Source organism: Theobroma cacao, chromosome 5, assembly GCF_053813885.1.
Source record: "Theobroma cacao isolate CCN51 chromosome 5, ASM5381388v1, whole genome shotgun sequence".
Lineage (NCBI taxonomy): Eukaryota > Viridiplantae > Streptophyta > Magnoliopsida > Malvales > Malvaceae > Theobroma > Theobroma cacao.
The window spans coordinates 1,593,217-1,616,377 of record NC_142643.1 but is presented as its reverse complement, the minus strand read 5'-3'; the positions used below and the strand labels follow the sequence as shown (position 1 = coordinate 1,616,377).

At 32.5% G+C, this 23,161-nt stretch overlaps 3 protein-coding genes across 3 annotated transcripts; all 3 read right to left on the bottom strand.

Annotated features, from left to right (window-relative positions):
- Nucleotides 1-1,701: 1,701 nt before the first annotated feature.
- LOC18597705 (glycosyltransferase (DUF604)) lies at nt 1,702-4,811 on the bottom strand. The gene is made up of 3 exons (XM_018120855.2): nt 3,436-4,811; nt 2,816-3,361; nt 1,702-2,216 (listed from the first exon to the last, which is right to left on the bottom strand). The coding sequence occupies exons 1-3, from the start codon at nt 4,306-4,308 to the stop codon at nt 2,106-2,108; spliced, it is 1,530 nt and encodes a 509-aa protein (XP_017976344.2). The 5' UTR covers nt 4,309-4,811; the 3' UTR covers nt 1,702-2,105.
- A 3,875-nt stretch (nt 4,812-8,686) lies between these two features.
- Nucleotides 8,687-9,569, bottom strand: LOC18597704 (uncharacterized). The gene has a single exon (XM_007026881.3). It carries the CDS (start codon nt 9,395-9,397, stop codon nt 8,888-8,890), a length of 510 nt encoding a protein of 169 aa, XP_007026943.2. The 5' UTR covers nt 9,398-9,569; the 3' UTR covers nt 8,687-8,887.
- A 6,356-nt stretch (nt 9,570-15,925) lies between these two features.
- Nucleotides 15,926-17,467, bottom strand: ZFP10 (zinc-finger protein 10). The gene has a single exon (XM_007026880.3). It carries the CDS (start codon nt 17,214-17,216, stop codon nt 16,299-16,301), a length of 918 nt encoding a protein of 305 aa, XP_007026942.3. The 5' UTR covers nt 17,217-17,467; the 3' UTR covers nt 15,926-16,298.
- Nucleotides 17,468-23,161: the final 5,694 nt, after the last annotated feature.

Here is a 23,161-nt window from a genome sequence, read left to right as displayed (position 1 = left end):
ACAATAATTGAACTTTATTAAATTTGGTGAAGCTCTAGGAAACCTGAAACATGCCAATATCCTCTCAAGAAATAACCCAGGAATCTCTTTCCTACTGTTGACCAAACGAAGATGAAAATCATAATGGCACAATAATCAGGAACATGCATGTGGGCTCTCCCTTTGCTAATTAACGTTTTGTGTTATTTGTCTTTATATGTAAAGATATTTCCTACGTTTAGGGCAATAATTTTATGAATTTGAGGATTTTGTAAAAAAAAAAGAAGCAAGTACACAATTGATGATTGAAAACAGGAAGGGAAGAAGCTTTCAATATGGAATACTTGTGAGTAATGTAATATTTGCAGGTATGGGCCTGGGGATTGAACCTCCAATCATTTAACTTAATAATTAATTGGTTAATCTCCAATTACAACAACCAAAAAAAATAAAAATTGAATGTGATTATAAATTAATTACATTATGATTGAATCATGAGTAAAACCAAACACTTTTGGTAATATTAATTTTCCTTCTACTCACAAAAAAAAAATAGAAGAGAGAATTTTTTTTTTTCCTTATTTGTTAAAGAGAAGATGATTTTATAAATGATATAAATCATATGTTGGACTTAGTTATTGACTATCCACATGCATGATCATAATGGAGTCATAAATGATAAATTCAGTCCAATCATAGAATTATTTTGGATTCTTGACTTGACTATATTATGGCGTACGGGTAATCAATTTTCCATCGACTTTAAGTACTATATTATATAATATATATATATATTATTGCTTCTCACTTGGGCTTGGATTTTTTTTTTATTGATTGGGTCTTTGTGTTTTGGGATTGTTATGCCATATGATTCATTTTGCAGTATGTTACTCTTAACAGCTAAAACTGGTACAAGGGTAATAAAACCATGGGCCTAATAAACATTTTGTCACTCATTAATCACCAGAAAGGCTAATGTACAGTGGATTTTTTCAATGTACCAAAGAAAATGTCTTCTAGAATATTATTAGTTCACAAACTTATCCTTTTATTTCTGTCGACATATGACATACAGCCTTTGATTAATTTTGTTTTCCTTTCAGTTACCAGGAGCTGATGAAAGAAAGCTCAAAGGATGCCCTCGTTTTGATCTAAGGAAAAGCTGATCAATGCATCACTTCCAGTGCCAAAAAATGATCAACTCTTGTACTGAAATTCTTGTGTTGGGTAATTCCCCATCTTCAACCTATAATTTATTAACTTCCAAGATTGCATGGTACTTTTTCTCTCATCCCATACCAAATCATGCAAACATATGAGAATAATGTGAATAAACAGATAAAAATGTTTGAATTTATTGCTTTAAACCTTTTTTTTATGTTTTTTTTTTCCATTTTTGGACCCTTTCCTCCAATTCATTGGTCGATATATTTTGTAGGATGCTGAGGGACTCAGCCAAGACAGGCAGGTTTTTTTATGATGTGTCAACAATCTGTAACAAAGAAGTTGCCCACGACATGATGTAGTCTTTTATTAATTGGGTTGGGTGCATCTAATTGGAGTAGTAACATTATTTGAGGGCTACCTAGGAGTTTAAGTTGCCTCTTGGAAATCAAGCAACAAGAGTTTCTTTTTTTAAGATAAATTTTATTTGCTACTAAATGGATATGTCATTGTTAAGTCTCTTTTGTTGGGAAGCGATAAGAAATCAAAGAGATCTAGTTTAACAAAAAGACAAAAGCCTAACTACAACAAGGAGGAACACCAGAAAAGACAGTAAACACAAGCACAAATAGCAGTCAAAAAGCCTAACTTAATTTATCCTTTTCATAAGAGACAAAAAAAGAAAAGAAGAATTTCTCCAGGTTATTTCCATCAGGTTTCCTAAATACTAGATTTAAGCTGACTACTCAAATTGCCATATGCCAACTCAAGGATAAAGAGAGTTGGTCAAACCCAAAGAAGGGCAAAACAAGAACTAAAAATGGATCGGGAATGAGGTGAAAAAGGGGGTTGCAGGTGCAAAAAGACCTTTATATTTACAGGGAGCTTTTGCCGTGGGAATTGGCATTTTTTCTCCCTTGAGCAGAGACCCTTTGCGGCGGCTGTGTGAATGTGGGCACATTCTACAGAGGAGTCACACTTTCAAAGCGTTTGCAGCCTCTAATCTTGACCTGGATCAGGTTGTCCTCTCCATCTCCGCCGTTGATAACCTCGCAGCATTGTCTACGTGGTGCCTGTTCATGCATATTTATTTCAACCAAAACGTGTCAGGCACCAATCAAATTTCAAGCACGATATAGATAAATCTACAACAGGTTGAATTCAATTCAAGCTAAGCCTTATCCTTGTTTCATGCTTGCACGGATTGCGCAGAGATTGAAGGACAGAAAATATTGCAGGAAATTAAGCTGATGTTTCCTTAATGCACTGTACGTGCACCGGGTTGTACTTAAACTTAACCCTTTCAACACGAATGAGGTCGTCAAATGGAATTGAAGTCGCTTAGTTAATGATCACTTTGTCAAATTTCCCCTAAGCACGTTAGACTGGTGGCCAACCAGATCGTGACAAAGTGTTGATATTGACAGTAATGGACTAGTGTGGCGCCAACTTTGTCAGCATTTGTTGGCCAAAGGGTTCTGTCGGGGTCTACCAACTAAGGTGCTAACCCATCTAACAAGTTAGCCATGGTGACCAATTCAAACTGCACCCAACCCAACAACCACACAATGGTGAACCACGACTCTAATTTGATGCCACAAAGTTCTAGCCAACTAAAATTTGACAGAAAGAGAGAGAGAGAGAGAGAGGGAAAAAGAGGGAGTTCGCTTACCATCCTCCAAATGGCAGGGTTCAGCCTAGCACTTGAGACATGGAAGAATTGCACGGCCAAAGTAGGGGCATAGTCCGGCTTGTCACATTCTGTCTCTGACCCATCAACATATCTTATGTAAGTGGTTAGGGTCCTATCCCCAGTAACCCTCTCGGTACGATCCAAGAAATATATAACGGGTCTCTCACACGGGTCTTGGCCAACGGGTCGGGTGTTGAAAGTGAAGGGCTCGTCGTTCCAACTCCTCCATGATTTAAACGTTAAAAATGCCGTTTCAAGCTTCTTGGCCGTAACTAGAGATGGATACAACTGCACAGTGTAGCCCCAAGACACTGAAACAGACCAATTACGCTTCAAATCATAACAGAAACTATGCTGTAGGGCCCGACTCGGATCCTTTTCATAAGCACTAAGTAGCTTCTTGATTGAATAAATCTGGGTCCTTCCCGGAAAAATGGATTGAATGTAGTCTAGATGGTGAAGTGACACCAATGGGGCCAGAGGATGTGCCGCCAGTAAACCATAAGGGTTCCCTCGAATGTCAACCTGTAATTATAAACAAGTTAATTACTCTGTTACCAATTAATTTCATGACAGAATCAATGGGGATTAACGTTAACCTGATGGAAACCAAGCTCTTTAGTGACAGGAATACCAATCTCGCTCATGCAACCCTGAATTTTTTGATCAGACCCATAGAACGACGCGTATCGATCAATGCAGCCATCTAAAACCTTAACAAGCTCAGCTGCTAAAGGGTAGCTTATTGCAAATCCACCTCCACCGTAGGCCATGGTATAAGAGTGTATCACATCTTGCTCAACGCTCTCAGAATTTCCACCAATGTAATACATTTGATTATGATCATATTTGTTTAAAACAGTGACCAAGTTTTCCAGGAAAAATACCGTGTCATCATCTCCCATTACGAACCATCTCACGTTATCCAATCCAAGCTCGAAGCTTTCCTTCACTATACGGGCTATCCGAACAGCTGAGCGTGAGCCGTACCAGCTTGTGTACTTGAACCTGGAAGTGTCCTGGGAGATTTTATACGGAGGGGATGTTGGTGGCAACTTTTCATCATTCGGAGGCTTCTCATCCAGCCAAACAAACCCACGGGTAACGTTTGGTCTCCACCACAGTTCGCAGTAACGGCGACGCTCGTTCCAGGTCTTGGCCGAGCCACCGATGCCAAACTGGATGTGGGATAAATCGGTCCTTTCATAAGCCTGACTGGAAATGTTCTTGGTAGTAAACTTTTGGTGATCGGAAATAATGACAGGGTTATTGCAGTTGGGAGAAGGGAGCCACTGGGGTTGGCTAGAGAAAGCAAAGTACAGAGACAGAGAGATTGAAGCAACTAAGAAACTAGCTAGAATTGTTTTTAATAAGAAAAAGTATGAACCAATGGGTTTGATTGTGATCGTCGGCCAAACAAGGAACTTCCAGGTTTTTAACGGGTCCACCATTGTCTCTCTAGTAGATGACATCCTTTCTTTCCTGCAAAGAACCAAATAAGTAGAGAAGAAAAGGGTCGTGTTTCCGAAACCGAAGAACAAGTTAAGACTTTGCCAAATCCCCTGAAAGTCTCCGATGATTCCTTTCAAATTTGAGTTGGGCGATTTCGTTATCCTTTTAACGTAGCAAGGAAATTGAACTTTAAAGGGCAGCAGAGGGTCTTTTCACTCTCAGCTTCTTATTTGTTCCCTCTTTTTTCTATTTAGGAAGGAATTCAAATCCATTCAATCAATTCAGTATTGCAGAGAGAGTCTCATGCCTTGAGAGCTTTAGCCCAATCGGTTCCCATTTGGATTACGTCTCGTTAACTCTCTTTCACGTGAATTGCAATCAAGATGCCACAACTTTCCTTTTAGGGATAGCATGATTTGAGCTCCGATTCCCCTGTTTTTGAGACAGAACACCAAAGGATGGCTACCACCGAATCCTTGGGCTTGGTGGGAGATGGCACTTGATCTTTCCAAGGTCATTTGTCCTTTATGATGCTCGATATTCGATAGACTTTGGCAATGCATGATACGAAATTAAACAAGTTTAGGTTTCATGTAATTATGTTTCATGTATTAATTATATTGATATTTTAAACACATGACAATTTTTTATCTTAAACATGTCAATCTATTTAGTTATTTGTGTTATCTTGTCAGCTCATATAACTCATTTGCCAATTTAGTTAATCATGTTATCATGTTATCTGTTTATCCATCTTATATAAATAACTTATATAAATTTTATCTAATTTTATTAATATATTATTTTTATTTCATAAATAAATTCTATAACACAAAAATGACATAGGATAATGTCTAGAAAATCTTCAATTTTGATATCTGGTATTTTATTTTGCTGATGGATTATAGATATTATATGGATTCTATTATGATTCTCGTATGTTGATGTTTGATGTTGGATTTTATTAGGCTTATGTTGATATTGATGGATGTTTCACATGCTTGATAGATATTAATTTTCTATTATAGTTTTTCTATAATTATTTGTTTTAAATTTCAATGATAGAGTTATATTTTTTTATAAGTATGCTAAAAATTAAATTATTAACAAAAAAATTAATTTAATCGTATTAATCATTTAAACAGGTTATTGATAAGGTAGTATTAAATTTAATCTGATTTGTTTAATAAACATATTTTTGTACATAATTATAAACTTTACATGTTTAATTAATCATATCATATTTGCAATTATCATATAACTTTTTAATCCTTTATATTTACACAATAAGATAAAACACACAAACATGAATTGTCCAATCTAATATTCTACTGAATAACTTATTAGTGAGATCATGTGTACAGCAATAACTATTGTTCTAGTGTCTTAATAAAAAAAATTGCAACTTAATGATATATAAATTTTGTTCTTTCTAGTTGACTTATTGTTCTAGTGTCTTGACCTTTGTTTTTTTAATAATCTTCCTCAACATCTTTGCTTTCCCTAGCTAATGTTTAATTTATTGGAGGCAATCTTATGCTAACAAAAAGAGTATTTGATGAAAAAATAAAGAAAAAAAAGGGCTTTATGGTGGTCAACTTCAGCTAATTATATTTAATACCATATAATTTAATATATATAGTTCTATGTACTTTAAGTACAAGTTGTTTGAAAATTTTTTGTTATCCTAACTTCCACTGGATAGGAATGTGAGTTAACATACAATGCACCATGTGGTTGTTGATACTAAATTCATTTAACAATTAACATTAATACATTATCATTTTCTTAGTCTAGATCTATTTATAATATTGGCATTCTATTTAGATTATTGCATATATACTAGAGAAGTATTATGAATATTGGAAAATTTTTATTATGTTCATTAAATTATAGCTTAATTTCCATAAACTGTATATGTAAATTAATTTTAATATTAGTAAGAAAAATTACAACATATAGTAACTTTTTTTTTTACTTATCATTAAATCATAATTGATTTTTTCTTAGTGAAATGTTGATTGTTTATCACTATTTTTAATTTATTATTACTTTTTGATTGATTATTTTATAGTATACATATTCTATCAATTATATAAAATCTTTATTCATTAGATGACTTTCTTAATTCTATGATTTCCTTGTTTTGTTAAATTATTTTAATTATGTGCACAAAAGTCAATTTATTGCTCTATTTAAAATTTATTGTTTTATTTTATTTTATGAGACCTAAAAATGAAGTTAAATTATTATCATAAGAGATAAGATAAATTGTTATCTATATTGTGTTGGGTAATAAATTCAAAAAATGTTTTAAATTATATTTTAGTTGTTTTTATCTTTAATATATGGAAGCTAAATTTATTTAATTATTTAGATTTCATTGCTTGTTTTGAATTTTTTTAATGAAACTTCTACCAAAAACAATTATTTTCCTAAGACATAAAATATTCATTCATAGTTATTAACTAAATATCTTAAGATTGTCATCAACATCAAACTTTTATTTATAGCATATGATATATTAATTTAACCATTCAAAAAGATTAGATAATAATGAAAAACTCTTGAAGGATCTTTCAGAAAAATTGATAAAGAGAAAAATAATTATTCAAAGTTAATAGCAAAAGGGAATTAAATGATAAAAAAATTAACATTCACAAAAAGGGGAAAAAAGGGGGGGAAAACAACAAATTTTTTTTTTCTAATTCAATTCGAATATATGAAGGTAGCTTTGGATTTAGCTAAATTTAAATTTTATTAAAACAATTTAGTGTAATAAAGAGTTCAAGATTAATAAGAAAATAGATAAATCAGAATTAACCAATGTTTAATTTAACAAGAAAATTTTTAGACCTGACAATTTTAAATATGACACGTTAACACGATACGGGAAGACATGAGGTTAAACAATTTGAGTTTAATTTTAACGTGTTTCGTGTCTAATCGTATTTAACACATTTAAGACATGAAAATTTTCGTATTTTAACGTGTCAGACACGAGTAACATGTTTATACACGTTTAATTAATCGTGTTAATCGTATTATCGTGTTTAAACGTATAAATGTATTTAATCATATTTAAACGTGTATACTTGACACGTTTATAAACTTGTTAAAAATGAATAGTCAAAGACTATTTTAGCCTTATTTAAATAATTTTAAACAATTATTTTAATAAAATTTTTAAATTTTATAAAGATAATAATGTAATTATGCCATGCCCAAATCTTAATTTTAAATTTTGTTTTGTTATATTTGATGTTATTGTTATTTTTTTTATTATAATTGTTTTTATAATTATTTATTTTAAATTTAAATAATAAAATTATATTTAATTGTAAATATTTTTATTTAATCGTGTTAAACGTACTAAATGTGTTAATCTTGTTATTAATCGTGTTTTGTCATATAGACACGTTATTAATCATGTCGTGTCGTGTTACACAGTTATTAAACGTATATATGTACGTGTTTCAGATTTAAAATATAAATAGTATTTGTGTCGTGTTCGTTTTTAATCTTAACGTGTTTCGTGTATAATCGTGTCTGACACGTTTAGAATACGAAAACACGAATTTTCAAGTCTAAAAATTTTACTTTAATACAAGGACTTAAATGTTAGGAAAAAAATATAAAATTTAATGAATATCCTTATATTTTATAATTAATTTTATAAATTTTCAAACAAATATACTTAGTTAGCTACTTGTACTTTTAGAGTTGGTACTTTTATATAATAATAATAATAATAATTGATCAACGTACATGCATTATGAAATTATAAAACTCTTTGCCATTGATAAAAGAATGACATTGCTTAGTGACATGGATTTGCCATTGATAGGAGCATAAGGTAATTAATTCCCAAACTATAAAAGAAAATGAGGAAAAAAAAAAAGAAGCATGCTGCTATATATTTTCATTATAATCAAGAAAAATCTTAGTCTTTTTTTCTTGGGGAAGCTAGCCTTTGATACAAACTGATTAATTTTAGAATAGAGGATGAGAATGTTGATGGAAGGAATACCATTATGAGCCTTCATTAATTTGCTTCAAGGGAAAAAATTGCCAATTTCTCAATTTCTTTTTTAAGGTTTTGCCTATAATATTGATGATTCAATTCAACAAACATTTAATTTGGGTGTTGAAAAGCTTTAAATTGCAACTAAATCATGTTCAATATAAGGCAAATCTATGAATAAGGAGCTTGTAGAATTGATGTATCATATGATCAGCTTCCTAGAAGCAATGAATCTCATATCTTCAAATTCTTGTATCTTGTCAGAAGAGTTTTCCAAGTTTAGCTTAACTTTTTACTCATATATCCCAGTATGGTGATCAACAAGTACAAGGATCAGATCATGAAATTCGCCAGTCCCCAGGATAGGATTATGATTAACTTGTTGAAAGAAATCAAAATTTAATCTTCTTTTATACAAGAGATAAACAGTGGAAAATATTGAAAGCAGCATACATACACTTCTTTGGGAGTTGGTACTAATGGAAGAAATTCGTTATAGAGAGAGAGAGGGAGAGCAGAGAAAGCAAAAACCTTTTTATTTGGATGTCGAGCATCATCTTCACTATAAATAAATTTCAAAAGCACTCTCTGGTACTCTTTGTCGTCTGATCCTGATGAGGGTCGGGCCCTAACCGTAGCTCGAGATCCAATTCTATCTGAGATGTCCAACCATGAATCAACCGCAAACTCTCCTTTTCACTCTCGCCGCTGGTCTTGATAGCAACTTTGCCTCCAGGACTGACACTGGCACTGCCACCATCATCTTCCCTGGAAAGTTTGCTTGGTCTTCTAGGACTCGAACTTTTCTCTTCACTGGATTCTAGTATAATTTCAGAAACCTGGGAATGATCGTCAGGTGGATTTATCGTCTTTAACATGTCCAAAGAAAGTATGTTTTCCTCGGAGGATTCTCTAAGCTTGGCCCTGTCTTTTCTGTGGATGTTCATGTGACCTCCCAGCGCCTGCGCGTTTGAGAAGCCCTTCTTGCAAAAGGAACATGTATAAGACTTGGCTTGGCCTGGAAGGTCCTCCAAGCTCCAAACTATGTGGTCAGACTTTTCTACTTTTGGGTGTTTTGTCTCCATTTCCAAGCTTGAGAGAGCGAGAGAGAGAGAGAGAGAGAATAGAGATGAAAGAAAGGGTGGAGCTATCTAGGTGGCTCAAACAGAGTCAACTAGACGGGTTATGAGTGGTGTTTTTATTTAGGGACTTAAGCTCCTGGCAGGCCTGATGATTACTTTCATGCATGAACATCAAATTTTTATATGGAAGACCGAATGAAACAGACCAAATTATCCTTTATAAATGGTCAGAGAAGGAGTAGAATGAGATTAGAAATTGGTTAATAATTCCAGCACGTTTTTGAATTTTGATTGCCAAAATATACGACTCTGTCAGATAATTTTTATATGTTTGATGACAAGAGAATCAGTAACTTAAAATAGAAGTTACTTAAAGTGTGATCTTAGGGTGCAAACTCTAATTACGTAGCTTGAACATAAACTTGGAACAAATCAGACTCAAAAACCAATTCTGATTGAGTCAAGATAAACTCATCTGTAATTGATTAAGGTAACTTTTTTCCATTCAAAGCAGAAGTTTTTGGAAGAACGCAGACATTAAATTCCCACTCCTGTCACAGCTTTCACATATGCCCTGTGGAATTTTCACTCCTCTTAATTAATTAATTCATTTCTTTCCCTTATTTCTTGTTTATCTTATTCAAATTGACCTTACTATTCTATACATGATCAGGCAGCACTGATGACAAGTGCTGCAGACCCCTCAATGGGCAATACCTACCTAGGCTTTGGCCTCATCCTAGTGTTCGGATTCAAAACAAACAATAAAATCCCTTAAACGCTAATTATTTTATCTTTGGGGTAAGTACGTGATTCAACAGAACGCTATCAGAAAACTGAACCCTTAGGTAATTCTTTTGGCCGCCTCTGAAGATAGGTCTGCATCGCTGTCTCTTTGTTAGTTCTTTGTAGCAGATGTTTGTTTATCTGAAGAGTTAATTTGCATCATCACGTTCCCGCCTGGCACAGCCGATCGAAATGCTATATATCTATACTTGTCTTTAACTCATCAGTTCCTTTTCACCTTAACTAGTTTTTTTTTTTGCCTGACCAAGATTCACAAACGTTGACTTTTGATGATTTTTATATTAATTTTGTTTCAATCCTAACTAAACTGGTCTCTTTCCATGAAGGGTAGAGATTCCCTCTCTGTCTCTCTTCTTCCACTAAGATCATAATCAAAGGGTTACCGAGTTCACACTAACCACACAATTAGCAGAACGTATTCGATAATGAATACATCAAACACTACCTTAATTAATGTACCAATTAATTTTTTTGCTTTGATTTTTTAGATGGTTTACATAATAAGAAACCAGTTAAAGTATTTGGCAGTTGCAGTTGGTATGCCATCTTAATTTTCTTTCTTGGAACAGAAGAGAGAGCATATATTAGGGTTTGAGTTTGAGATTTAATTATAGTATATGAAAATAGCAGTACGCCATACCTTACTTCCTGATCAAATTAAACCCAAGGTGGCACTAGTGGACATCATTAATTAATTTACATTAAATCTCCTAAATGTGCTAATTATATCTAATTACCTTGTCTAACTTTGTATATTTAATCCTACCTATTTTGTACATCAAGTCATACATTAACTAGATTAGGTAATTTGGGTGGATATGGGTTTCGAATCCTCACACTATTTCATAAAAGTCAAAGAAATTCATTTTACATATCAAACCTTTAAAGATTATTTCAGTGAGTAGATAGCAAATTCATTACGTTTCTCGGACGGTTCATGAATGATTTGAGAGATAGTTTTATTAAATCTTAAAGCACTAAATACTTGACAAGAATTGAAACGTGGAGGTAGAGCCAAAGGTTATAATTATTATTATTAAGATTGAATTGGGTGGTACGGTAGGACACTTAATTTGGATCACAAATAAAAATTACTATTAAACAATAATTAGGCATGAGATTAGAGCCATGAATGATTTTGACATTTGGATGGGTTTTAGCTTTCGATGGTTTTAATATTTATAGGTCCGACTCCACCGACTATTAACAGCTCCATGATGTGGCAGGTTTTGAATCAAAAGGGCTAAGCATTTCGCATGGTGCCATGACGCAGCAGCACTTTGATAAAGACACTTTGCTTAAATTTACATTTCGAATGCTTCTTTTAATTACTATTAAATGAACTTCTAATTTTTTTGTATATCTTTTGGAGAGTGACGGATTTTTTATTTGAAATATCAGTGTAGTGCTAGTTTATGATATTAATAAATTTTTTTTGATATAATATTTAAAAAAGTCTTGAATTATATTAAAAAATTCAACTAAATATTTATTTTTCTATTGCTTTTAATCAAGTTTTTATATTTTTATTTTAAATTAAATAAATTTTTATAATTAATGATTACTTAATTGACATGAGTTAAAATATCACTTATCATTTTATATTTACGCGGCACTAACTTGAAGTAGACGTGAAAAATGAAAACATGTCATTATGCTATATCAGAATGTCAGATCATCATTTATTATGATATGTTAAGTCAAAATCACATGGTATAAAATAACGAGTCATATAAAAATATAGAGATTTAATTGAAAATAATAAAAGAACAAGAACTTATTTAAATTTTTTAGAATAGTTTAGAAATATTTTTAAATATTATTATTTTATTTAAAAAAATTAAAAAAAAATCTTAGTAAATATCGATAATTATTAAGTGTCTGTTGCTAATGCAATGCATCTGAATATACATCATGCACCCACCATCTAATTAAAAACATTGATTCCATAAAAAATAGTGGCTATGGCTGAGTGTTGGGCTTTGAGAGCAGGGCCGAATACATGCGGCAACCTACTATTTCATCATCAAGTAAATAATTTAGTCTGAATTCGATCTGGTGGTAGTTTTTCAACCTGACCAACCACACCCAACTAGCCTCTCTCATATGTTGATCAACCGATCGACCTCGCTATACTCTCCTATCCGATCAGTGCTTGGTTCCAGATTTGAACATGTCTGAATCGTACTTGTAACCTGAAAGAAAAATAAGTACAAGTTTTTATTTATGATCATTTCGGACACATGCTTTCCTTCTTTTCAATCCAAGCAGTGTACCTCAATTTCTTCTCTTAGCTTAGTTGCTCGACCAACTTAACAATGGGAGACATTTGGTCGAAAACATCTCTGGCCTCCTTACCTACAAATTACTACCTAATCCTCTCCATTGATGTATGGTCAGGACTGTGAGAATAAGTATAAAAATCAATGTCCTAGTTCAGTTATTCAAGTCTTCGAGTAATTTTATCTTTTTAGCTTAGGACTTTCTACCAGAAGCCAATTTCTTTTTGCATAGTCAAAGTGCTATTTTCCAGTTTGATTCTTTTTCAGTTGAGATTCCTTAACAAAATGCCTTGTTTTGGTGAATAAGTAATACTATAATACGTTTTCTCATACCTTGGAATATGGGTTCGAAGGTGAATGCTGGGGTGTGCAACCTGCAGGCTTCTTATTGTAATGGGTTGACTATAGTTTATTGGACAATTAAATTTACTATTAAGTGTTATGTTGGTTAATTCTACAGATTAGCTAATGATCGGACATGAAAAGAATTAACAAATCAAAGTCGGTCAATCCCAATAGTAATTGCATTTCAGATGCCAGGCTCTGTTTCATCACAAAGCAAGCCCAACAAGATATTTTCAAGACCAAATGGAATAAGGAGAAGGGGACAACGGTTTTGATAGGAGGGCAACATGGAGTCCAGTCAGTTTGGTCTATAACTGGATGCATAATTTGTTCTTTAAACTTGGATAGTGTTTCATTGTTGGATCTTAAGCATGGGACCAAACGTTGAGGTGCATGGCTTGTTTATGACAGATAAAAATGTGATCCAGAGGAATGAGTTGTACAGGTTTAGATGGGAGGGACAGTTTCATTGTGTTCTTGTAAAGAGGGTTCACTTCTTGCATTGTGTTTGTGGGAGCATAGCCAGGGTAAAGTTATAATGTTGTATCGAATATATCGTTGCATCGTTCATGATAATAAATTTGAGACGTAATTTGTATAAATTTTTTTTATTTTTATATATGAATTATGTTTTTTTTTTTAAAAAAAAAAAGTAAGTGCGGTAAATATAAATTCATTAATTTTGTTAAAAGGTTTACTTACGGATGTAAATATTCAAATTCCTCCAATAGTTAGATAATACTAATTTACACCATTAATCCCTTATCCATCATGCAAAATCAAAACTTGTTTTGTTACAAACGTCGTGGGAGGCGATTAACATCTTCTCTCCCAAAAGCCTTTAACTATTTTTTAGTGACGAAAGAGACATTCAAATCTTACTCTTTTAACAAAAAATCCTATACTGAACCAAATGCTCAGACATAAAAGATTGATCGAAAATTAAAACCTTGTATGATTTCTGAGATTGATGTCAAGTTAAAAAAATATATAGTTTTGAAAGTGGGATTCAGTTTTGAACATGCAAATTAATTAATTTGAATATTACTAGTTGAACAGAGATGAGAAGGCAACGGATGTGAAGCCTAGCTTTAAATCTTCAGAGAGAGAAAAAATGGCTTGTGAAGAAAGGAACTCCTTCCCATGCAAATATACCCTTAGTTGTCAAAACAATAATAAACAACTACTACTTCCAAACAACCAACCCAATTACTCTGGATTTTATTCTTCAAAATTCTCATTCTTTAAACAATAATTTGGTATTACAAAAATGCTCTAAACAGAGAGGAAAACCCCAGGGCAGGTGCATACTGAGAACAACTTCCAATTCCCCATTCCCTCCTCATCTCTGATCAATTCTATATTAACAAACTCCTTTAAAAAGGAACTGAGAAACGACATTTCAAGCCCATGTGCACTTCTCTGCCCACTGCCCCCTTCCAAAAATATAAAAATTAAGTAACTTTCAGTACTGAAACCCTCTCTGTACTTATCAGACCCTCGACCCTTGTTGTTATTAAGCCAAGGCCAAGCCTATCCAACTCATGACCATAATGAAGACAAAGCCCAACCAATCACCTTAAAACCCTCTTACACGGATGTAGAACTTCGTAGAAGCCAAAGCAAGCAATCTCACTTTCCTCTCTTGTATTCTTTTTTTGAAACACAAACAACTCCCTCTCTCTTTCACTATCACATGCATCGTGGAAAACAAAGACCCATCACATGGAAAAGCCCCTCGAATCATTAAAAACAATCTTCAATATCCTTTAGCCCTTTGTGGAAAATAGTTTGTTTGGTATCCCTTAAATTCCTTTGGTATACGAACTAGCTTAGCCCCCTGCCCCTGCAAAGCGATCAAAGTCAAGCTGATGTTGTTCCCATCAAACTTCAGTTTAAAGAAAGAAAGAGAAGCAATAGCCTCGTGTTTTCTAGGATTTTAAGTACATACCTAGGGTTAGGAATTATACCCGGATTCAGACACTCTTTCTTTTTTGGTGAAATTTATGCTAAAATTGAACACATAGAACTTACGCATATACAATTACTAACATTTATACTTTATTATTTGCTCACTGGGGATATTGTTTTTGTTATTGAAAAAGGGTATATATATAGATTAGACAATAGAAGAAGGAACAAAAGTTGCGTAGATAGCGGCTATAAGTCATGATGGCATAATATTCTCTTCAACATTAAAAAACAGCACATTGTAATATCATTTGCAATACTTAAATGTATTGATTCCCGGAGTTGGTGGCAAATTTGGAAGGATTATAAAGAGGAGAGAGAAAGAGAATAAGAAAAAGAAAGGGAAAAAAGTGGGAGAAGAGAACACAAGTAGATGGAGTTATGTGGAGCGGAGAGAGGATACTGTAAACAGTATAGCAGATCTGATGATGATGTAGGCATTGGTAATAATACAAGAGAAAAGGGAATCCATGTTGCCATGTATCTGACTTTATATTTGCCTTTGTTTGAATATCCATGAATCTGATCTCTACTCAGAGTGTTTTGTGGGTTAGTTTAGTTTAGTTTTGTATATCTCTGATGGAATGTCAGTGAGGTACTGAATGGGAAACAGAGCTCACGATATTCCATGCAGTTTTAGTCAGTTTCTTTCAAGCACCCTTCTCGCTCCACGCATAGTCGCATACAGCTCCAAGCTTATACCAGCGATCTAAGATTTCTTTCTTTAACGAATTCCCATTTATCTCTCTCAGAACCCAGACAATTACATCAAAAGCATTCCATCTAGGATTGAATTCTCAACATGAATGAGCTGGGATCCTTTACAATCTCTCCAGACATGCAGCAGATTAGAGTTGGAAAAACATATGCATCGATGGATATCAGGCCTACGTGAAATCTTAATCCAAATTAGAACATAGATGATTGAAGCTAGTAAGATGAGGATGGAATCATTCAACATAGATATATTTGACCTGTGAAACCCTAAACCATAGTTAGCAGTAGTTATATAGATTGGTTGATAATGTAAGAAGGTTTAAGCTTCTTTGTACAACTGAAAATAATTCAATAAGTCATAAAATTACTACGGTGGAGAGAGGCATGGATGTTATCGACCTTGGTTTCCTTATCAAACATAATACAAATATCATAGCAATAATCTATTGAACCAACAATATTGTCCATGTTGTATATTAACAATACCGTCAAGAGCAAGAGGAGATCATATATGCGTGGTGGTGGTAGTCTCTCTATCAGGAAATGAGTTTTTTTTTTCAATTTTCATCTTCGTCTAGGATATTCATATATGTAATTTTTGTTACACCCTTTGAGGTCATAAAGATTCAGAAAGAGGATAATTCATCAAACTCAAAGCAAAGAGGCCTTGACATCCGGATGACAAGGAAGAATATCAAATGGAAATGATGAGGTTACAGAGACAACTTATGACTGAAGAAAGGCCACTTATATGTCCATTTAAGTATGGCCTCCCGGACAAACTACTTTACCTTGGGGCGGTCACCAAGTCTTAGCTCAAGATCTATGTCATCGACTGAGCTAGGGCGAAGCTCGGGTAGGTCAGCTGGTTGGAGATGATGTCTTTCAATCGAAATCGGCTTCAGGAAGAATGGTAATGTTGGTGTGTCAGTTCTCTTTCTCTTGCAACCAACAGTCTCTTCTCTACTACCAGATGTAGTAGGCCGTGCTCGTCGAACAACTAAATTCAAGCTTACAGACATATCAGTTTGGACATAATCAGCTTTAACCTTACATCCGGATTCTAGGATTCTTGGACTCTTCTCTCCTTCAGTACTTAGATCAGAGAAATGGTAATATCTGTCTGCAACCAAGTTTGACCATGATTTGGGGGATGAGTCAGGGGACTTCGTCTTGGGGCGTTCTTGGACAATTGGTGAAGAGAAAGTCGGAATTAAGATTTTTCCAGGACAGTTCTCTTTAGTAGGTGGAGGTGAGACTCTAGAAGAGGTGGAAGGTGATGTAAGAGTACCATGATCAGAATTAGGGTTAGGGTTATAAACAAAGTTACAAACCTCATCAGGTTGGTATTGAAAACCCATAGGTAAAAAGGGATTTTGAATGTGACTCTGACTATTTTGATGATCATGATGATGAATAGTTTCACCATGGGGAGTTGGAGATTGCTTTAGCCTAGCTCTATCCCTCCTGTGGACATTCATATGACCTCCTAGAGCTTGAGCTGATCTAAATTCTCTGCCACAAAAGCTGCAAGAATAAGACCTCGGAGGCCATATACACCCTCCGAGGGACCCAGCAGCATCTTCTGCAAAAGCCTGCTCTTCCCACGAGTCATCATATGCAGCGTATGTTGATGCTTGAAGATGAGAACTCAAACCATGTCTCCTCTTTGTCCACATCCAGTACCGTGCTTGCTCCATGTTGCACTCTTAGTTGTGAGGCTGAAATCAGCTTCCAGGCTGCAAGGGAGAGATAAAAAGCCTGGAGGAAACCTTTGACGAAGGGGAGGAGAGGATGATTGGACTCGGAGACAGAATGAAAGAAAGTCAATATCAAAAGTTAGAGACCTAAAAACTACATCTTGGAATCTAGCTATATTGCTTGGAGAGTTGTTTGGAAGATGAATGAATTGATGGCTACTCTACCTTTTGGTGTCTAAGTGTGTGTAGCTACTCTTCTTTGTTTCTTTAAGAGGAAAAATGGCTTACGAAATTACAAAGGTGGGTCCTGAATGGAGTAGAGGTACTTCTGCGATGTAGCTGCTTACAGACAAACTGTGATCGTCTGACAGAAATCCTAGAGAAACATAGCAAAAGAGATGGCACAATTGTTTGAATATGCGACATTTAGTGCTTAGATGTCATCTTTGGACTCAATATCATCATTTTCCTATTAGTTATATTCCCTTCCCTTCTTATATAAAAGATCAATCCTATTTCCACTTGCCTTTTACATTGGTTCAAAGATTATTGTGGCAAGAATGACCCTACAGCTATATATGCCCCTAATTAATTAGAATGTATATAAATGATAGTGTCATTCTGGTCTTTTGATTGTCGGGCTCGAATCCTATATTTTTTTTTAATGTATTCAAATTCATTATTAACATTTGGTTATAAAAAATATCTGAGCATTTAAGTCATCGATTAATGAATAATCTCCCTTTCAAAAGAGAGTAAGTTAAAATTTTCCGTCCCTCAAGTATAAAAAAAAAAAATAATTATAAAAAACTACCCTTACATGATAGCAATGCAATTTAGTACAGGCAGGACACAAAATCCTGACATGTCCTCACCTTTGCATAATCAGAATAAATTTTATTGAGTATTAATAACTCATAACAAATTCTGATCAACAACAAGAGATCAGATTAAAGTTTACAACAACACATAGTAAACAGAAAATATTAAAAGTACTTGATATAGTAAAAAATTAACAGATCTGAAACAATTCAGAACCAACTTCTCAATACAGAAGAAACAACATCAACCGCACGATAAGCTTAAGTATCCCCATTCAAGGAAGCACTCCCATTATATATGTAAAAAATATTTCAAAACGATCTACCCTGAATTTAGCTAGAGAATTTACAAAAGCATTAACTTCACAGGGTGTATGAACAAATTACAATGTCTCCAATTAGATACCCTATACCTCTATTTCCAAACCCTTTTTCTATCTTAAACGAATGGAGACATGTACAAGGTCGTTCTTTAACTAAGTAGTAGTACAATATTTATACCATTTTGAAAGGTGCAATATAATTAAACACAAGGCATTTTACTTTCCTAATTATATTATTGCCATGGAAACTAAAGAACATAACATTATTTTTCTCTCTCCTTGTTCCTTTTCCACTTTTGTCCACTTTATTTTCAGGGGCAACATAGAGAGTCTCGAGACATACTCTTGAAAGAGTAATTGTAGTTTGGATTTCGGATTCCTTTAAGAGGCAAATAAAGGTAATTTATCATTTGGGAGGAAACGAGAAGGTTGGCTAATGTCTTCCCAAGTGTGCTTAAATAAAATATGATAAATGGTGGAGGCTTATAATATAATTTAATCAAATGTGGAATTAGATATGGATGACTACATCCATGAATTAATGGCACCACACAATCTTTGCTCTAGAAAGGTACACTAAAACTTATAATTTCTTGTTTAAAGGAGAGATGTGATTATGTATTCATGAAAACAATTGCGTAATGATCGAGTTATCATGATCAAGTCAAGTAATGGATTCAAAATTTTACACGAGTAATGACTTACCAGAAAATTAAAAAAATTTAAAAATTGAGGGTGACAATTGTCACCCTCTGTCACCATCTTCAATCTAATTATGACAAACCCTCATCGGGGTTATGATATACATCAACCATTATTCTGAACAAAGAAATGTTTCATAGTGTCAGCTCAATGACTATAATAGACAAGTCTATTGGATCTTACATAAAACAGATTAATGCACATTAACTAGTCCAAGTCTCCAAGAAGAATGATTTTGTTTTGAAATTTATTTTTATTCAAATCGATAATGAAGAATTTCCTCAGAATTTTAGCTATTTTTTTCTTTTGTTTGGTTGAATTTTAACTATTTTAATCTTAAAACATATATGTAATATCTTTTTGGACCTTTTTGGACGGATGACAGTAATCAATCAAAGCTCTTTTGTGTTAGTAAACGTCTCTCCTAACAACATATAAACTTTCCCAGATGATGCAAACAAGTCTTCTGAAGATTCTAAAGATTAAACAAGCAAAGAATGTGGACTATTATAATTGGACTGTACCTCCTGCTTTTTTCTATAAGCTCACAGTTCATATATAAATGATGGGTCAGAACTTAATTAACTAGTCAAATTTAGTACATAATACTTTACTTAGTCTTGATTTCATTAATAATTAAATACGTTTTAACTTTTCAGTCCTTGCTCATTGAAATTGTCCTTATTGCTGTGGAGGAACTTACTCTGAAAATCAAGTTAAAGATTCATGAAGACTTAATCTCGGTTTCGATTGACTGAATAACATCTTATTAAAACAGACGATTTTGAATTCAATTTTTCTATCGTTTAGAAAAATATATTATAGTTCTCTTCTCTACATTTTGCTACTTGCCATTCATAATTAATTATCGGTCTTCATTTATAATTCCTCAGTTGCCAACTTCTGTTCTTAAAAACTTGCTTCTGTTCGGACATCATTGACAGTATCCGAGTCTTGTTCTGTACATGCTATACATTTTTTCTTTGGCATAATAGTTCCAAAATTTTTTAAATTATTTGAAAAAATTTAAATAAATTATTATTCTTTTATTGTATTCAATTAAGTTTTTATATTTTTATTTTGAACTAAATAGGATATTATTACTAAATATCGTTAATTTGTTAGATAGAATATCATTTGTCATTTTATATCATGTGGTACTGACATGTCATAATAAATAGTAATATAATATGTTGATGTGACATTATGATATTATCATATTATATTTTTCGCCATTCAAGTTAGTTTCACGTAAGTATAAAATGACTGATTAATGAACGTTAGTTAACCATTAATCATTATGTTTATTTAGTTCAAAATATATAAAACTATACAGATTTGATTAAACACAATAAAAAAATAATTTTTTTAAAAAATATTTTATAAACTTTTTAAAACGTAATATTTTATTTAATTAATTATTGATTGATAAACAAAATTTCCAGGAAGCATGCATCACGTGAATGTTTGCTTCAAGAAGAAAACCTGGGCAAAGACCCCTTGGTTTTAAGCAAACAATTGGCCATTTGCCTCCACCAAGCTCGACCATATTTTCCATCTAAACTTTCATTCTTTCATTTATCTGTTGAATTCTTCTTTCTATTGAATAATGTTTACATGGAATCTTCTCGGAACGCGTTGCAGACCCTTTGAATTTTGAACAGAAAAAAACCAGTCAACAATAAGGAATTTCTCCTGATCCCCGGAAGAGATAATGAAGCCTTTATTTTTTTTATTTCTTTATTATTAACAATTCTAGCTGCCTGAGATTTGGTTGTAAAATTCTTTGTCCAAACCATTACGCTTGGATGAATTAATTTTTTTTGGATTTTTTTAAAATTTAATTTCCCCCATCAATGTGATAGTTTTTAAACGTTAGTGTAGTTCATTAACTAGAATCAGTTCATTCCAAAAGACAAGACAAAAGAGAAAGGATCTACAAGTTCTCTAAAATTAGATATTATTATCAAGATTAAGACACCTTTTTCGTTTTTTTTTTTTTGATTGAGTTTAAAATTAGTCCACTAGTCAGATTATTGTCAATTCTTTAAAGATTTCACATAAACTGTCTTCCTCCTTAACTTTCATTATTTCAAAACGGAAATAATTAGAAATAAAGCAACGAAGTTATATTTATCTGTATATCTCTGACCTAATTGATATGAAATTTTTTGTATTATCACTTCAATATTCTCTTCACGTGTAAAGAATACAAACTTATCATACGACATGAATTATATAAGGAAAAACGAATTAAGACAACATCTGTTTTGATAATATCTTAAATTTTTAAAACCAAATCTAATTTAAAATAAGTTGATAACAAGTGAAAAGACCCTTCTTATGTAAATATGTTGAAGATATCTTTAATTTAAAAAAATTAAAAAATCAAGATTAAAATAAATAATTAATATAATTATTTAAATATGAGTATGAAAGCATACGGCGGATATTTGGGTATGATATGACACTGATGACAGCATAATGGTACGTCTATTATTAAACAAACTAAGAAAATTAGCAACATTTAATTATTTTATAAATCATAATCTATTTTATTCTTTTGTTTGATATTAAAAAGATATTATATTATTTCGTTACTGTCACCATTGGCTTCAAATCAAAATCTTGGTACCCATCTTGCTACACCTTAATCTTGCTTAAATACATTGATAATTGTTAAATACTTTTCAATGCATTTAATCAATGAATTATTTCAAAGAAAAGGGTGTCGGTCAGGATCCTTATCCCATATTGTAAACCTAATGAGTTTTTAAATAAAATACAGACAAATTTTAGGTGCAACTAGTACTTTAAATTAATACAACTTTCGTGAACATTCATTATTAATAATTATAAATTTGACAAGTACGTAGGTAGAATATCAACCTTAAATCACTCCACAACATGGTTCAAAGGGTACGATTTTCTTACGTTAATTATGTATAATGACTCAGATCATCTTCGTTTTTTTTTTCCAGTGAAATTTTGACAAAATTTTTTTCCTTTGTCTTTAAATTTTTGGTTCATTTAAGTTTATATTAACAATAATGTTCCCCGTCAACCATGGACTCTAAACAACTTAAAAACCTTTTTTAGAATTCGTTTTATATTTTATTTTAATGTCTTTTACGAGACTCAAGTTCAAACATTTGATTTGGAAATTTCTACTGAATTTAATTTCTTAAAGAGGTAGTTTGTTCGAAGATCTGAAAAGAATTTGGTTATAAATCATTGTCAATGTCGCTAATTTTGATTATTAAAAGAAATAATTCTTTTTTTGTGAGAACTAACACGGCAAGGAAGACAATGATCCATGTTTAAATTTTAATAATAAATATACAGTTGCAGTTGTCATCTTTCAGACACGAGAGCATGTCGTGACTTAATGTTCTTCTTGTTCATGGAATGTGTTGGACTTGGGGTTTGTGATCTTAATTTATTTCCATTTTTGGGTATTTTCTTCATCTTAATTTATTAGGCTTGGCGACTTAATTTATGCACTATACAGGAATATGGTGGTCATTAGTTTGCCCTAATTATTTTTGTTAGCCAAAAGTTCAAACCCTTAATTAAAATATAGTTTGAGGATAATAAGAATTCAGAGGAAAAACTCATAGGAATAATTGCATTAGGATAGACATCTGATCTAAAACTAATTAATAATGAATAAATAAAAAGACATTTGTTATATTTAAATTCTCAAAGTACTGTTAATTTTTTTATATATATATATATATAATTGAGAGAAAGCGAATTCGAATCGTATTTTTTAGATAAGGAGATTATACACTAATAAATGAGTCAAATATTCGAATGCAAAGAAATACCTTTAATTAAAATATATGAGATTTTCTTTTTTATCATTTCAATACTTTTTTATACGTGTAAAAATAATATATTTATCACATAATATGAATTACGAACATATTAACAGGGATAACTCTGATATTATGTTAAATGACGATAAAATTGAAAACCGAAAGAAGAATTTTTTTGGGCTTTGTTATGGGCCTTGGTGAACTAGAGTGAAGTCTTACGTACAATGACAACGAGACTCGAAAAGACTTGGGCCTGGAAGAAGAAAAGAGTAAAAATA

Excerpts from the sequence above, each read along its gene's own strand:
- LOC18597705 (XM_018120855.2), bottom strand. The coding sequence starts at position 4,308 with ATGTCATCTACTAGAGAGACAATGGTGGACCCGTTAAAAACCTGGAAG. Across the intron at positions 3,362-3,435 it reads AAGAGCTTGGTTTCCATCAG|GTTGACATTCGAGGGAACCC; the intron begins GTTAACGTTAAT and ends TTATAATTACAG. Across the intron at positions 2,217-2,815 it reads ACCCTGCCATTTGGAGGATG|GCACCACGTAGACAATGCTG; the intron begins GTAAGCGAACTC and ends ATGCATGAACAG.
- LOC18597704 (XM_007026881.3), bottom strand. The coding sequence starts at position 9,397 with ATGGAGACAAAACACCCAAAAGTAGAAAAGTCTGACCACATAGTTTGG.
- ZFP10 (XM_007026880.3), bottom strand. The coding sequence starts at position 17,216 with ATGGAGCAAGCACGGTACTGGATGTGGACAAAGAGGAGACATGGTTTG.